The following is a 15,902-nucleotide window of genomic DNA, read 5'->3' on the forward strand; positions in this document are numbered from 1 at the left end:
CCTTACAACAACAGCTTGCATTTATAGAGTACCTTTAGTATAGCAAAACGTCCCAAGGCACATCAGAAGAGTGTTATTAACCAAAATTTGACATTAAGCCACAGAAGGAGATATCAGGACGGAAGAGTTATGTTTTAAGGAGCAACATAAAGGAGCAAAGAGAAGCAAAAAGGGAGAAAGAATTAGATAGAGAATTCTAGAGCTTTAGGGCCAAGGCAGCTGAAAGCATGGCTGCCTATGATGGAGCGCTTAAAATCAAGAATGTGCAAAAAGCCAGAATTGGAGGAGTGCAGAGGTCTTTTAAAATTTAAAATTTAAGAGGCTTACTTCAGCTATTGAGGTCTTGTATCCAATTTTAATGTATAATGCTCACACTATCGATAACTCTGGAAACCACCCTTCAAAATGTGATTAAATATTTAAATGAGAGCATGGTCCATTATTTAGACATCGAGTCATGTCTCTTAAAATCAGATATCTAGTAAATTGGCATGAAGTCTCACAGACTGTTTTACAACCTCAGATGGCTGAATGCAAGACTAAATCTGTGACGCACAGCTTCAGAAAATTTACCGTGGTCTATTTCTACCTGAAAATCTTTACTTACTAGCACTACATCTAATATGATTCTTCTAAACTTATTGTTGTTACTTGTTTCCAGGTACTTATCCCAAAAATGCTTACTGTATAATTGTTAGTGAGTCGTATACAAATGACAAGGAACTAGGTTCCAGGCTACCATTAAAGATGAGTACTGTTACTCCTGCACCTTCAGTCATGTCCAAGTCATCAGCTAAGGACATCGATGCAGTTCAACTCCTGCTTGATAAAGAAATTGTGCCATTTGAATTTCATCGGTCACAGGTATGCAGAACAATGTATATTGTAAAACAGGACACGTTATTTTTGCAAGGAACTTCTTCAAAGTGAATAGGCATATATTGGCAGGGATTGCATGCTTCCCAATGGACTAGTGCTAAAGAAAACCAGCAGAGGTTAGTAGCACCCTGAAAACTGTGGGGGAATGACTGACAGTCCTGCTCCTGGCATTGCTGAACAAAAACAGAATTACCTGGAAAAACTCAGCAGGTCTGGCAGCATCAGCGGAGAAGAAAAGAGTTGACATTTCGAGTCCTCATGACCCTTCGACAGAACTAGGTAAATCCCAGGAAGGGGTGAAATATAAGCTGGTTTAAGGTGGTGGTTTGGGGTGGGGGGGCGGTTGGATGGAGGGAGAGAGGTGGAGGGGGGTGGTGTGGTTGTAGGCAAAAGCAGTAATAGAAGCAGATCATCAAAAAATGTCACAGACAGCAGAACAAAAGAACACATGGTGTCGAAGTTGGTGATATTATCTAAACGAATGTGCTAATTAAGAATGGATGGTAGGGCACTCAAGGTATAGCTCTAGTGGGGGTGGGGGGAGCATAAAATATTTAAAAATAATGGAAATAGGTGGGAAAAAGAAAAATCTATATAATTTATTGGGAAAAAACAAAAGGAAGGGAGAAGAAACAGAAAGGGGGTGGGGATGGAGGAGGGAGATCAAGACCTACCTAAAGTTGTTGAATTCAATATTCAGTCCGGAAGGCTGTAAAGTGCCTAGTCGGAAGATGAGGTGTTGTTCCTCCAGTTTGCGTTAGGCTTCACTGGAACAATGCAGCAAGCCAAGGACAGATATGTGGGCAAGAGAGCAGGGTGGAGTGTTAAAATGGCAAGCGACAGGGAGGTTTGGGCCATTCTTGCGGACAGACCGCAGGTGTTCTGCAAAGCGGTCGCCCAGTTTACGTTTGATCTCTCCAATGTAGAGGAGACCGCATTGGGAGCAATGAATGCAGTAGACTAAGTTGGGGGAAATGGAAGTGAAATGTTGCTTCACTTGAAAGGAGTGTTTGGGCTTTGGACGGTGAGGAGAGAGGAAGTGAAGGGGCAGGTGTTACATCTTTTGCGTGGGCATGGGTGGTGCCATAGGTGGGGGTTGGGGAGTAGGGGGTGATGGAGGAGTGGACCAGGATGTCCCGGAGGGAACGATCCCTACGGAATGCCGACAGTGGGGGTGAAGGGAAGATGTGTTTGGTAGTGGCATCATGCTGGAGTTGGCGGAAATAGCGGAGGATGTTCCTTTAAATGCGGAGGCTGGTGGGGTGATAAGTGAGGACAAGGGGGACCCTATCATGTTTCTGGGAGGGGGAGGAAGGTGTGAGGGCAGATGCGCGGGAGATGGGCCGGACACGGTTGAGGGCCCTGTCAACGACCGTGGGTGGAAAACCTCGGTTAAGGAAGAAGGAGGACATGTCAGAGGAACTGTTTTTGAAGGTAGCATCATCGGAACAGATGCGACGGAGGCGAAGGAACTGAGAGAATGGGATGGAGTCCTTACAGGAAGCAGGGTGTGAGGAGCTGTAGTCAAGGTAGCTGTGGGAGTCGGTAGGCTTGTAATGGATATTGGTGGACAGTCTATCACCAGAGATTGAGACAGCGAGGTCAAGGAAGGGAAGGGAAGTGTCAGAGATGGACCACGTGAAAATGATGGAGGGGTGGAGATTGGAAGCAAAATTAATAAATTTTTCCAAGTCCCGACGAGAGCACAAAGCAGCACCGAAGTAATCATCGATGTACCGGAGAAAGAGTTGTGGAAGGGGGCCGGAGTAGGACTGGAACAAGGAATGTTCCACATCCCCCATAAAGAGACAGGCATAGCTGGGGCCCATGCGGGTACCCATAGCCACACCTTTTATTTGGAGGAAGTGAGAGGAGTTGAAGGAGAAATTGTTCAGCGTGAGAACAAGTTCAGCCAGACGGAGGAGAGTAGTGGTGGATGGGGATTGTTGGGGCCTCTGTTCGAGGAAGAAGCTAAGGGCCCTCAGACCATCCTGGTGGGGGATGGAGGTGTAGAGGGATTGGACGCCCATGGTGAAGAGGAAGTGGTTGAAGCGGTTTTTATCTCTGGCATTGCTGTGTCTGTCACAAGCTTTCCTTGGCGTACTGCTGGGTAGCCAGATTACCCATGACAGTAAGGCAGTAAACCCATTTAAAATGCAATTTGGGGACATTAACATATGTTTTAGAAGTGAACTGGGCATGCATGTACTGTGCATGCCCTCCCCACTGCTACCCTTAGCATCAATTGCTTGTCCATTTGAGCAGGTAAATTTGCATTTATTGTTGTGATGCTGCGAAGCGCAGCCCTGTTCCCTCCGGGCTCTACGAAACAAGCATGGGCCATTGTCACTCTAGGTCCTGCCTTCTTGCAATGAGCCCTCCACAAACCCAACCCATAGGCCAGCTAAAATATGCTCACGTTGAAAATCAACCCCCAGTGCCATGCTAAACAATGCAAAGCAAAACCTGCCGGGTTCAATTCACTATCTTTGCAGAGTTAATTGATCTCAACCAGGATTTCACAGTTGGTGTTTCACATCCTTGGGCCAGGAAGGGAATATCATTCCAACCTTCCTGTTGCTGATTGCTATAAAGTGAAACCGCACCTCCCCCCCCACAACCCCTGACTTCTGAAGCAAACATATTTTGGTGAACACAAGATTGAGGTTAGCTGGCAATATCACAGCTCAAGTCAATACCTTCGGGAAAAGAAGGAAAGCTTGCTCTGATATTGTCTGAAGATAATTAACTTCCTGACAATTTTTAGGTTCACATACGGGAATGGCTCTTTGGGCATGATAATGGATGGCTGTTGGTATCCTTCTCTGCAGACCATCTTCAGAAGGAAAATAAAATCTGTTCCTCTGACCATGCACAATTTGGCAATACAGAGGAAGTTATGTCTTGGATCTGAACTGTTCCACAAATTGCCTTTGGAGTCTTTCGAAGCTGTCACTGATTGAAACTTAAGAAAATGTGTTCTATTTATCAAGCACCAATTTCTTTCTTCTTGGTGAATAAGCATGCAAAAAGAACCAAACATATGTGACTATAACATAAAAATTGACTTCTTCCCGTCCCTCTCCACTTCACAGTTGATACTGTACTATGAGGAACACTAAATTCCTTCCCCACCCCCTCTCAAATAGTCATGTAGTACTATTATACTTCTGTAAAGTTCAAGTTTAATTCTCATCACATATCCATCCAGCTTCTTTTTAGAAATTGTTGGTTGACCTTAAATCAACTATATTGTCTGGGAGTCATTAAGTTAATGATGGTTAAGAAGATGAGAAACAGGAATAGAAGGTAGCATTTTACAATCATTCCATTTAAATAACACGCCATTGACAACATCTGACACAAGCAGTAATACAACTGAAGAGTTTTGACGGCACACAACCACAAGAGCAAAGTGCAGTCATGAGAACCCTCAGGCTGTGTTACAGTGTGCTCCTTTTGCATTGGGTCATTTTTCATTACAGATATCATCTTCTATCATTCGACTAGCTCTCTTCCATCACTGACTTTTATGCTTACCCTTTCCAATGTTTACACATTTTCTACGTTTACACTTTCTACTACTGACATGTTTTGCCAACATCTAGAAGGGATCAGGCATGTATTGTAACATGGTCCAATTAGGTGAGATGCTGTCATACCTGCAAAGCAGAGGTATTCTTTGTCATACTTTATCTGGAAAATCATTCATTTTTTGCCAATAGACATTGCCAGTGGTAGGAACTTATACAGTATTATTTAGACCTGATATGGATCATACTACAATGATGTCAGTAATGTTTTGGAAGAGCAGCATTTTTTGGGTAGAAGATGGATGCGAAGAATGCACCTTAGGGCATTTACTAAGTTGTCTCTTGTTCATAGAGGCATTTTTCATAGGAAATATATTATCACATTAACTAGTGAATTGCTGACTAATGGATTTAATGGGTTTTTCCTAGTGCTTTACATAGCATACAATGATGTTTAAAAATTAATTACTAATTGATGCGGTTGATGCTCCAGTTTCCTGCTTCCTAGCATAAAGTAATTCAAAAACTAAGTAGAAAATCAGCTAAATGTTATTTAAACAGTAAGACATGTAATTATGCAAAGGCTTTCCTTTTTTCTATCTTGCTCTATTGCAGGATCCAGCTCAGAGGCCCTAAAGCTGAACCTAACATTAAACTTTAGGCACAATGAGCAAGAATTGAGCACTTGATTTAAACCTGGGCCAGGCTCATTATCGGTATTTTAATTTACTGTATGCTTTGTGCTGTGGAGAAAGTTTACTGTAAATCAATAAGTAGGAAGAGTTTAACAAGGTTTACAAGAAATGTATCAGTGGTGGGGTGATGGGTGGGTGATTGGATGCACATTGAGAAGCTGTGATTTCTGAATGTTGCATGTTTAGAAAGTACTTTCAAGTTACTTAACTCAAACATTACAATCTCATTTTGTGGTGATTCCAGGAATGTCAAGATCCAAAAATAATGGAAAGGTAGAAAGCAACTCTCTGGTTATTTGCTATGGCTTCTATCTGATCATTGTGTGTTTGGGTCTTTGTTTTGCTACAATATGAAGAACAGAAATTTCTTTCAGTTCCACCAAAAAGTTGATCAATTAATTGTTCATCTCATTTTGTTTGTGGAACATTGGTGTGGGCAAAATGGCTGCCACACACATAGCAGTAACATCAACTTCTCACATATGAAACATTTTGGAACTTCTCTAAGAGATGTATTAAGGTGCTACCTCAATGCCAAATTCTTCTATACAATGGGTTCTTAATTTCACCTGTGTCTTCACATCTAAGTGTTGAGTGTGGAGGTGAGTTGGTTTTCTATGGGGAGAAGGGAAGCAAAACCAGAAGGGTCAGCATCCTGGATTACACCTTCAAAATTCTGAGCAGCCTGTTAGAAAGTGGAATTGGCCATATTCCCTGGTGACTCAGCAGGCTTATTCAATGAATAGCTGAGCTCAATGAGCCAAGAAGACTGTAAGTTCAATGCAGAATCCAGTTAGCTATTTTCAGGCTAGGGAAACGGAAACCATCTAGCTTTCCTGCTCCTGATCAATATCTGATAACCCCCTACTAGAAATGAACATGTATAAATACTGAGTGAGCCAGGGTTAGGCTGGGCTATGGTGAACGATTGAATAACCTGCTGTTAATCACTGTCTAGGCTAAAACATGAGTAATGTCCACTTGCACAAGATGTTGGAGAGCAACTGATGCCTTGTGGAATTATCATTTGGAAAGAGTCAGTACTTTTGGGAGAGGAGTGGGGAAAATTTAGGGAATGGGACAGTAGAATCGACAGACACTATGAAGTAATCAGTAAGAACAAGCGGCTGTGTTTGGGAGATTGGTAGAGGGGTGGGGTGGTGGTGGGTGGAATGTGACAAAGAATGAAAAATGCAGAAGACATCCCAATTGGTAGGATATGGGATTTTTGGGTTGCTGCTAACATTTTTTATTTGGGGAGATTTGGATTTTACAGCACTTTATGCCTTTATGAAATACAAACAAGTGTCAATTTTTATTACAAAAATGAAATCCTCAATTTATGTTGGGAACCTTATTCAAAGTGGCAAATGATAGATTGTTTTTTCTTTTCCACTATAATTTAATTTTTTCCTAATGTGTTATAAATGTAAGTTTTCTGGAGATCTTATTGTACTTATCAAGGCGAAGGATTGCAATGTTGAGGAATGGCACAGTTGTCTGTTTTGGTAGAAATCACTTAATGAAAAAGGTCTGTTTTCCTCCTTAATTGATGACTCACTAATGAAAACAATGGCAATGTGTGACTTTGAAACATGCAAGTTTTGAGACTGCAATTTGTTAGCAAGCCAACAGTTGCAGGGAAAATCAGGGGTACCTTCTGTTTCTCAGTAAATGGTGAATTTCATCCTAACTTTTTTATTCATAAAATATATTTTTGCAAAATAGTATTGAAAAGAACAGTGCAAAACATTTCAAATGGCCATCACAATGCAATGATATTCAGATTTTCTACATAGATCATTCTGAGGTACTTCAATACAATTGTGATACATATACTATTTACTGTATACATTCAATGAGAGTCATAAGCCTGAGAGTTTCTATACCATATCCAGCCCCTTGGTGCACTATGGCTGAAAGGGCTTAGACAGGGACCTTGTCCTATTGTGCCTCTGCAGCAGCTGCCCCAAGCTTTAGTGCATCCTTCAGCACAAGGTACTGGATATTGGAATGTGCCACTTTTCATCCTAACTATCCCCTGTTGTCACCATGAAACACTTTGTGGCAATTATGCCATGGGATTGGCTGCAGACTGAAGCTCACTCCAGTGTACCCCACTGAAGGTCACTAACTGCATCAGGGTGGAGCTTTCACACTAGCCATCAAGCACTCAGTTTTGTATTAATTTATGCCTCATTGTGGACAGCTTACCGCTTTTAAGTTGTTTGAAAGCTACAAAAATCCACAATAGGAACAGAAGTAGACCATTCAGTGCCTCAAGTCCTGCATCTTCCCAATCATTGTCTTTGTTTCCAGCAGAGAGGTGACTCACTCAGTTAGTCTGGACTGGATTTGAATCCAGAGATACCAAGAACAATATCATAACCTACCCCAAGACTCAGATCCCCCTAGTCTCATCATCTCAGTTTCAATCCCCACCCCCATATTTGAGTAGGATGGGCCACTCCAGCCTGCAGCTTAGCCAACCTTTTGGGGTAGGGTAGTGGGTGAGGAAATATGCCAGACCAATGCTGTGATAATAAGTATTTACAGCAAAACCCCCCATTGATGGAAATTAGCAGACAATTGACAACTCTTAAAGTTTGGCCTTGTATATGATACACCAAAACTCTAGGGAAGGTGGACACACAAAATACAAATCACAGAGAGGAACATAACAGTTGTGTTCTCCAAGAAAGGGGAGATGAAACAAGTAAATAAACAGCGAGCAGTGCAATGTTTCAGCCGAGCTTTGGTCCCGCCAAAAATTCTGACAGATGATTAGGAAGGCAGGTAATTGGAGAGAGATTCTGGAGGTTTCACCGAACATTCATTATGTGGTATTAAAGTTTAGTCAACTGCAGAGTAAATGCATTTCATTTTTTAACTGATGTGCTTAACTACGAGTACAAGTTCTATGTATAGGTGAACATATTTGATTCAACTATTTAAAACTTAAACCAGTTGCTTGCAAGTATATCATTATACAATAGTTTACGTTGACAATTTGTCCATAAAACCTGGAATTTAATGTAACATTTTATTCTTGCAGCAGTTTCAAGTGTTGCCAACTCATCGACCCCAGGAATTTTCACAAGCTTATTATATTACTATTTTCAACGGCAAAATAAATTACACGGCTCCAGACATCCTGGCTTTCAAACAACATTACCAGTTCTACTGGGGACATATGTTTTCCTTCTTGGAATATCTTGAGAAGAAATTAAGAGAATACGATGTGCCAATTGCCATTGTGGAAGGCCAGAAGTTGCCGGGGCTTTCGGTTGTCTTTGAGCTGAATTCACGGCCCAAATGGGAAGACCTGCTTCCGGTGTTGAAAAACAAAGACTTGGTGGAAGAGATCGTCCAGCGTCCAGGCCAGCAGTACAAGGGGCCAGATGGCATCGTAATAGCGGCCACAAAAATCCAAGCTACCTGGAGGCAGTACCGGTGCAGGACCGTGTACCTCATAGTTTGTCGCCAGAAGTGGGCAGCAGGTGTTATTTCCATCTCCTGGCTTATGCGTGCTCAAAGGGTGCGGGTGAAGAAGACCCTAAAGCAGTCACGTCAGAGACACCTGGAAAATTTTCGCAGCAGGGCCAAGGTGTGTGGAGCTGCCAGCTGTTCTGCCAGCCCTCACTCTCCAAATATCTCCGCCTGAGCGCTCCTGTAAAGCTGTTCCCACATTGCCTTTCCCTGCACTTGTCTGAGAATCATATTTCATCCATCATCAGAGATGCAGCCGTTGAGGCTGCAAAGTCTGTCACAGATTTTTTTTTGCCTGAAAGAATGGCTCTGCCTTTTCATCACTTTTGCTCTGAACATTTACATTGTCAGGAAGTCAATTTTAAAGATTCCTACCTGCACTCGCTATAATGCAATCTGAATTTGTTTGAGAAGCTCCTTCTCAAACTACAGCATGCTCAGTACTTTATCGTACTGTATTTACTTTTTGCAGACAAGTGTGTTAATTAATGCTTACTTCACTTATGTTTAGTTTCTTTTTAATTCATATTCCATTAATTAAGCAAAGCACACTCCACAATCTCTCTGCTTGGAATACTGCTAGTGCATCATGTAGCGCTAATTAAATTAATTGGGGAAGATGTTTTAAGTATGTAATTAAATCAATTAATATAATTTATGCCTGGCTTGGTCTGACTGACTAAAGTGGAGCAGCTGAAGTTTAACTTGATGAATCTATTACAGCTTCTGTCACTGATCAATGCTCTTCTTGATTCCTAGCATCTGGCAGCCAACTGGAATCGCATCAAGGCCTCCAGGAGAACTATTATCCACATCCCATCATTAGGTATTGCACTTTTTTTTGCCTGCAGATTCATCCACAACCTCTATTACCCACCACATTACAGGTCCTTGATTGAGTTCAGGAAGCCCCCTTGTTTTGTTTCAAATTGGTCTCGGTAGGAAGATGTTCTTCAGATGATGAGAGTAATAACACAAGCCCTTGCTCAAAACAGCATTTAATTTCAGGATTAAGCAAATAAAGTCATTACATGGGCCCTATTCGGATGAGAGGTGATTTGCTGTAATTCACTTTCATTTGTATGAAATGGAAGCTGAAAGGCTGCACTGAAATAGCAGATAATGTTTTCTATCTATCTTTAATGAAATGAGAATTTGGGCTCTTGCTTGTTGTTGTGTTAAATCAATAAGTGGAGAATCTCACTATATGTTGAGTTTAATCAAATGTGCAGTCAAAATGATAAGCTACATTGTCTGGAATTATTTAGTTCTAATTACTGTCAGATGGGAATCTTTATTTGCACTTAAGGCAAGGGGGTTCTGGTGCTGACAAAAGGAATGCTGTGCCATGCTAAATAATTAAGACACTGAATAGTGGGCTCTGTGTTTAACTAATCTGCAGCTTTGAGTAAAACAGCACAAGCCCAGCAAATTAATTACTTTTTATTAATTCAGAGAGTGGAAAGTCTTTAGATTAGCAAACATTCATTACCTATTTATGGATCTTTTGCTTTGTATTTCCTAGGGTATGCCCAGTCATTGAGATCTTCTGTGCCCAATATAGATACTCAGCAGAACCTACAGATGGGAAGGTTATGTGACATCAGGGGTGAGTGCTGTCACTGCCCAGTGATCGTAAAGATAGTTTTGACTAATTACTGGTATGCTCAAGGACAAGGTAACTTTATGGCTGTGACTTTCCCACTCCCTGGGCCAGCAAACACCTAACCAATGGTGCTGTCTGTACCTTAATAAGCTTTGCAAAATTTACAGTAAAGAGATATGTAAACTGTATAAAGCTCAACTTTCTATAGAGATGAAAACATGCTGGAAATCAAAAATAAATACAGCACAGCAGTAAACCCATTAGCATCCCAAGACCAGAAACAAATTTGGGTGCAGATCCTGTTTACTGTATGCTTTTGGCATTTTTTTGGTTTTATTTTTGACTTTCCAATGTAATATAACAAATGTCTGTATGCAGTTGTGTTCTATTTCACAGAGATGCTGCAATCAAGTAAAAGCCTGTTGTAAATTATACAGTAATTCTAATGCTGGTCCATATGGAAAATTGGCAGAAGGCAGAGACAGCAGAGCAATGTTCTTAATGGACTCTTGGGCTTTATAATCTGTGTTTCTGAATTGGTATGTGCCTTATCATTCAGAGGTCCTTACTCAGTTGTGGTTGTGCACAGACGCAGTCATGATGATGATGATTTCTGTGAGATGGGACTATTTAATAACTGCACACATTGTAAATATAAAAGCACAATTTTAGGTCAGGAAATACAATATTGTGGTGATGGCTCAAAATAGAGTTGAGTGTCAGCCTTGGCTCAGTGGCAGCACTCCCTCCTGAGCCAGAAGATCATAGGTTCAAGGCTTGATCACGTAATCGAGGCTGACATTTCAGCATAACAGAAGCACTGCTGCACATTCTGAGTTACCCTCTTTTGCATGAGACATTATATTTAAACCCCATCTTCCCTCACAGGTGGACATAAAAGTTCCCAAGACACCTGTTCTGCTTGGTGTCCAGGCCAACATTTACCCCTCAGCCAACACTTAAAGCACATGATGGGGATAATTTATTTTATTGCTGTTTGTGGGACTTTGCTGCATACAAATTGACTGCCATGTTTCCTACATTACAACAATGACTACATTCCAAGAGTACTTGACTGGCTGTAAAGTTCTTTGGGATTTGTAAAGGTCGTAAGTGGAACTATAGACATTCGGGTTCTCTTTTTTTCTTTCTGAATTCAGATTGTTTCAATAAGTACCTTACACATACTTAGCTGAGGTGTGGGACTAACTTGGACAGCTCTTTCAAAGACCTAGCACAGATGTGACAGACCAAATGGCTTTCTTCTGTGTTGTAATATTCTACAATTGTGGATTATTTTTATTGTATAAAATTATATTTAAGAAATAGTATTAATAAACATCAACAGTACATTCTATAAACGTTGTTTGTCTCCTTTAAAGATTGCAAGTATCTTCATTAATTTTTTCCCCTCCATTTTTCTTTACAAAGGTCTTATTTTTTTCCATCTTTTGTCTCCTGTTTACTCCACACAAAATGGAGGCAGGCCATCTTGGGCTCAGACTTTAGAATAACTGGCCACTAGAAAGTGCCTAGGATTGACTCTGGGTGACTCGGCTTTCCAGTATGCCCACCTTTCCCTGAAAACCTCCCATTACAACACAAAGGCAACCTTAGCCAGAATATCCTCAATTTAACCCTTGGAATGATCTCCACCAGATAGGTCATGCTCCACGACTGGCAGCGAGGAAGAAAGGGAAAAGCTGTTGCAGGATCCCTGCCTAGATGTTGACCACTAGCTCCTGTTGGACAATATGTGTGTTGATGTTGGGTGAGAATAGGATCAGATTAGGTTCACATGTGATGTTCAAGGTTTAAGAGGATGGTCATTTGATTTTTCTTGGGAATTAAAAAGGTATACTCTGTAATGTAACGCTGACATCCTCTGTAATTCTATGTAGTGGTGAAATTGGACAGAACACATTAAAAGACCTTTTTAATATTTATTAAGTTATGTGAAATGGCCCCATGAGTTAAAATCACCAAATCAGTGCTGCAATGTACTGAAAAGCAATTGAGAACTTGGCCGGTGATTTTTAATTTCTTTATCATTTACTTTTCACACTAACAATTTAGAATGTAAGATTGTTGAGGTTTTGAAAAGAAAAAAAATTCTCATTCCATAGCATGAAAATGTGAAGATGATTTTGCCTTCAAAACAGCCACGGTACACAAATTGATTCTCTGGTTCAAAATTCAGTCCTTTTCAGGCTATGCCAACTGTAGTGACCTGCATTAACTGCGCAAAAGCATTAGAAAAGCAGATTTTTTTTAAAGTATAGTTGTACTTGGGATGCAGTTCCTTGGAATTAAATTACTCTTTTTTTTAAAAAAAAAGCCTTCTATCTGAGCTTTCTCATTTTCAAAAAAATGCACAGAATCACATGAATAACAATGAGATTAGTGCTTTCGTAACAATAGCGAGGATGCAATGTGAGGAGAAAATTGTAAAAGAGTGGTAAATCAGAAATCCCTGCATTGGTTGAGTAAGATCCCTGCAAAGGATTAACCTGTCACATACAGTAAAGAGGCTGCAGAAGTCAAATTGACACTAGAATGAGGTGTGATAAGGGGAGTTAAGAATCACCTCCAATCCTGCCAGCAAGATTTTCCAAAGTACAGCAAGGCCTACCACATTGGGAAAGCAATTATTTCAGTCACTTTCACCAAGTTTTATTAGGGTCTAGCCTAATGATTGACCTAATGTTCTAAGTCTCTTGGCTAATATTAAATAAATTGGCTTTTGTTGTGAAAAATTGAAAGTAATTTGCTAATAAAAATCACTTATGATATAATCATAGACAGTGACAGCAATGGCGTTATATCCCATTATGACTAATGGAACTGTCTGCTGTCCTCATTAAATATTGGTTCAGTATCTAATAATCCACTGCTCTCATGATAACTAGCTGAAGGCCCAGAGATTTAGGATTTAAGTGTCTAGGTTGTGAAATTTACTGAAAAATTGTTTCATGAGGAAGACAGCAAGTCTTGATACATATATGCAGATTTCCATGGGGGTGCATACAGGGAGGTCAAGTCCAAGTGTAGCTGTCAAGTGAAGCTGGATTAGAGAGTTGTAGATAATTGGGGCAGAGCACACACAAATCATTCAGTCCTCATTTTAATGTTCTGTTTGTTCATTTTGATTTTCATCATGATTTATGTCCACATTTATAATTGAAGCTACCTTTGTACCACAATATAGTTACACCCTTCTGCCAGTGGTGCTGCTGCAATGACTCTGCTGGCAGGATGGTAGAGGTGGGTGTGTGTACAGCAAGTGACCAAACATTTACTGGGCTGTTTAGTTGTTCACCATGGAGCCTTTTGTGCTATAAATAAAGTTTAATGAATGTTCCTATTAACTTACAGAGGTGTCAGCATATTTTGGTGTTCTGATTTACAATTTAGTTCACCATGAGATAACAATACTAAGGAAAGCCCTTTCCAAAACACTAAGCCCAGAAATTTCAAATAGTACAAACTAGCGAGTAAGAATACAAGCGGAAATAGAACTTAAGTTGCATAGACTTCCTGGGCCTTGTTGCCAGAGCTCACTGGCCAGATATTGTCCATGAGCTGCAGGTTGGTCAAAGCCTGTGTTTAAGTATAGAAGGATGATGGTAGGTGATGTTGGAAGAACACTTGCCATTTCACATCATTCTACTTATTTATCAATTGTCTGATTTTGGGGAAAGAAAAATCATATTCAGAATGTGCTGCAGCCTTTGGGAGTGAAATTTATTATCTTTACCCTATAAAGAGAAATTCACCCTAAAGATCTGTTGAAGCTTTGGCAGAGCTCCATTTGGAGCCCAGTGGAACCACAAAACAGCAGAGAACACTGTTGTACATTTATAAAAGAAGTTCTCCCACTTGTCATAAAATACTTATTTTGCGCAGTTATAAGTGATTTGCTTGGCAAAGACAACAATCTATGGTACACTTTGTTTCTCCCCAGATGACAATATAAATGTTATCTATATTTGCCCCCTTTGGATTGGTGAAGATGTGACCCAATACTACATGAAACTACTTGGGTTGCAAGAAGCTGTCAAAACAGGGATACCGGAGAAGGTAGTGGACATGGAAGATCGTCTCAAGGTCATGACCCCAGAGGCTGTAAGCCATTTTCCTGTAAGTTTCTCCACTATCTTCATAAAGCTTGGTAAATGAAGGGAGTACAGATTAGAACAGAAATCAAGTTTCCTCATTGCACTTACGCACATGCTATCTGACCTTATTTCCTGGATTCTCTTTTCCTTGAAGGATGACACTTTTCTCCTGTTTCCTCTTTCTTTGGTTACTCATTCCCAGTGGATATCCTCCAATAAGGAATCAATGGTACTCTAACTATCTGGAAGAGTAATTCTCCTTTGTCACTCTGAAGTAGAACTTGCGTCCCCATAGCAATATGGTTGGGATCTACAGCTCACATCCCATCACTCTATGGCGTCAAAAGGATCGAATCACTGTAAAATCCTGTATAAATTTGTGAACTAAAAATGGGTTGACATTAGCTCACATGTAAGTGTTTGCATGATTCTTCTTACCTGCATCATTGATGTATTGAAACTAGTACAAGAATTTCTATTTTTTTATTACAGGAAAATGGTCTGTAAAATGATACAGGAAGAAAAATAAATTTGTAACCTATGGAGTGGAGAAATGCAGGAAACCAATCAAGGGGGTAGAAAGGAAAATACATAAAGACTGCATAATCTGTGATCTAAGAATACTGCAGTTATAAATAATATGGTTTGTGGCCATAATCAGAACTATCTCTGCACACAAACCGAGAATAATTCTGAGAATAATTTAGTTTCTTCTGTACTTTTTTGCCAATTGTGTGTAAGACAGGAAAAAGTAATGAGAAATGGAAGATTTAGCAGTCCAAGGATCTAGATGTTGGTCTGTCATTCTTGGAGGTTAATTTCAAATCCAGCACAAAAAATTGGGGATGAAAGCCTCGTTTTCCCATTGACTGCAAATGACCTATGCAAACTGGATTTGGCCAGTCTCAGTTTCAAGTCAGATGCGCCTATAGCATGTAAAAGCTTCTTGTTTAGCAATAATTAGTGATTAAAATTACAGAATAGTGCAGGACAGCAGGGAGGCCATTCTATCTGTTGCCTCTGCACAGGTCTTTTCAAAATGTATTCCAGTTATTCCCATTCCACACTAGCCTCCGAGTCACAAGATTCCAGGTTCAAGTCCCATTCAAGACATAAACATGAGCATACACAGAGAGTGTACTGCACTCTCAGAGGTTTTATCTTTCAGATAAACTTTTAAACCTAGGCCCCATTTGCCTGCTCTAGGGGATATAAAAGATCCCATGGCACTGTTTCGAAGAAGAGCAGGGAAGTATCCCTGGTGTTCTGACCAATATTTATCCCTCCAGCAACATAACAAAAACAAATTATCTGGTCATTATCTCTTTGCTTTTTATGGGGGTTTGCTGTGTGCAAATTGGCAGTTGGGTTTCCTGCATTACAATAGTGACTACACTTCAAAAGTACTTCATTGGCTGTAAAGTGCTTTGAGACATCTAGTGGTCACAAAAAGCACTATAAAAATGTAAGTCTTTCTTTTTACTCATATCCCTATAATTTTTTTCTACAAGTATTTATCCAATTCTTCTTTGAAACCATGTCTGGGGTATTGTGTAAAGTATTCGTCTCCTTATTTAAGGAA

General features: G+C 40.3%; 1 protein-coding gene across 3 annotated transcripts in view; it reads left to right on the top strand.

Moving 5' to 3' along the window:
* The window catches only part of iqch (IQ motif containing H), a 152,755-nt gene that overhangs the window by 47,227 nt on the left and 89,626 nt on the right, over positions 1-15,902 (top strand). For all 3 annotated transcript variants that reach the window (XM_041174725.1, XM_041174726.1, XM_041174727.1), the window contains 5 exons: positions 662-864; positions 8,163-8,714; positions 9,356-9,422; positions 10,122-10,205; positions 14,167-14,342. In XM_041174725.1, coding sequence (XP_041030659.1) covers positions 662-864; positions 8,163-8,714; positions 9,356-9,422; positions 10,122-10,205; positions 14,167-14,342 — 1,082 coding nt within the window. The remainder of the gene's footprint in view (positions 1-661; positions 865-8,162; positions 8,715-9,355; positions 9,423-10,121; positions 10,206-14,166; positions 14,343-15,902) is intronic.

The sequence above is a fragment of the Carcharodon carcharias genome, chromosome 26, assembly GCF_017639515.1.
Source record: "Carcharodon carcharias isolate sCarCar2 chromosome 26, sCarCar2.pri, whole genome shotgun sequence".
Classification (NCBI taxonomy): domain Eukaryota; kingdom Metazoa; phylum Chordata; class Chondrichthyes; order Lamniformes; family Lamnidae; genus Carcharodon; species Carcharodon carcharias.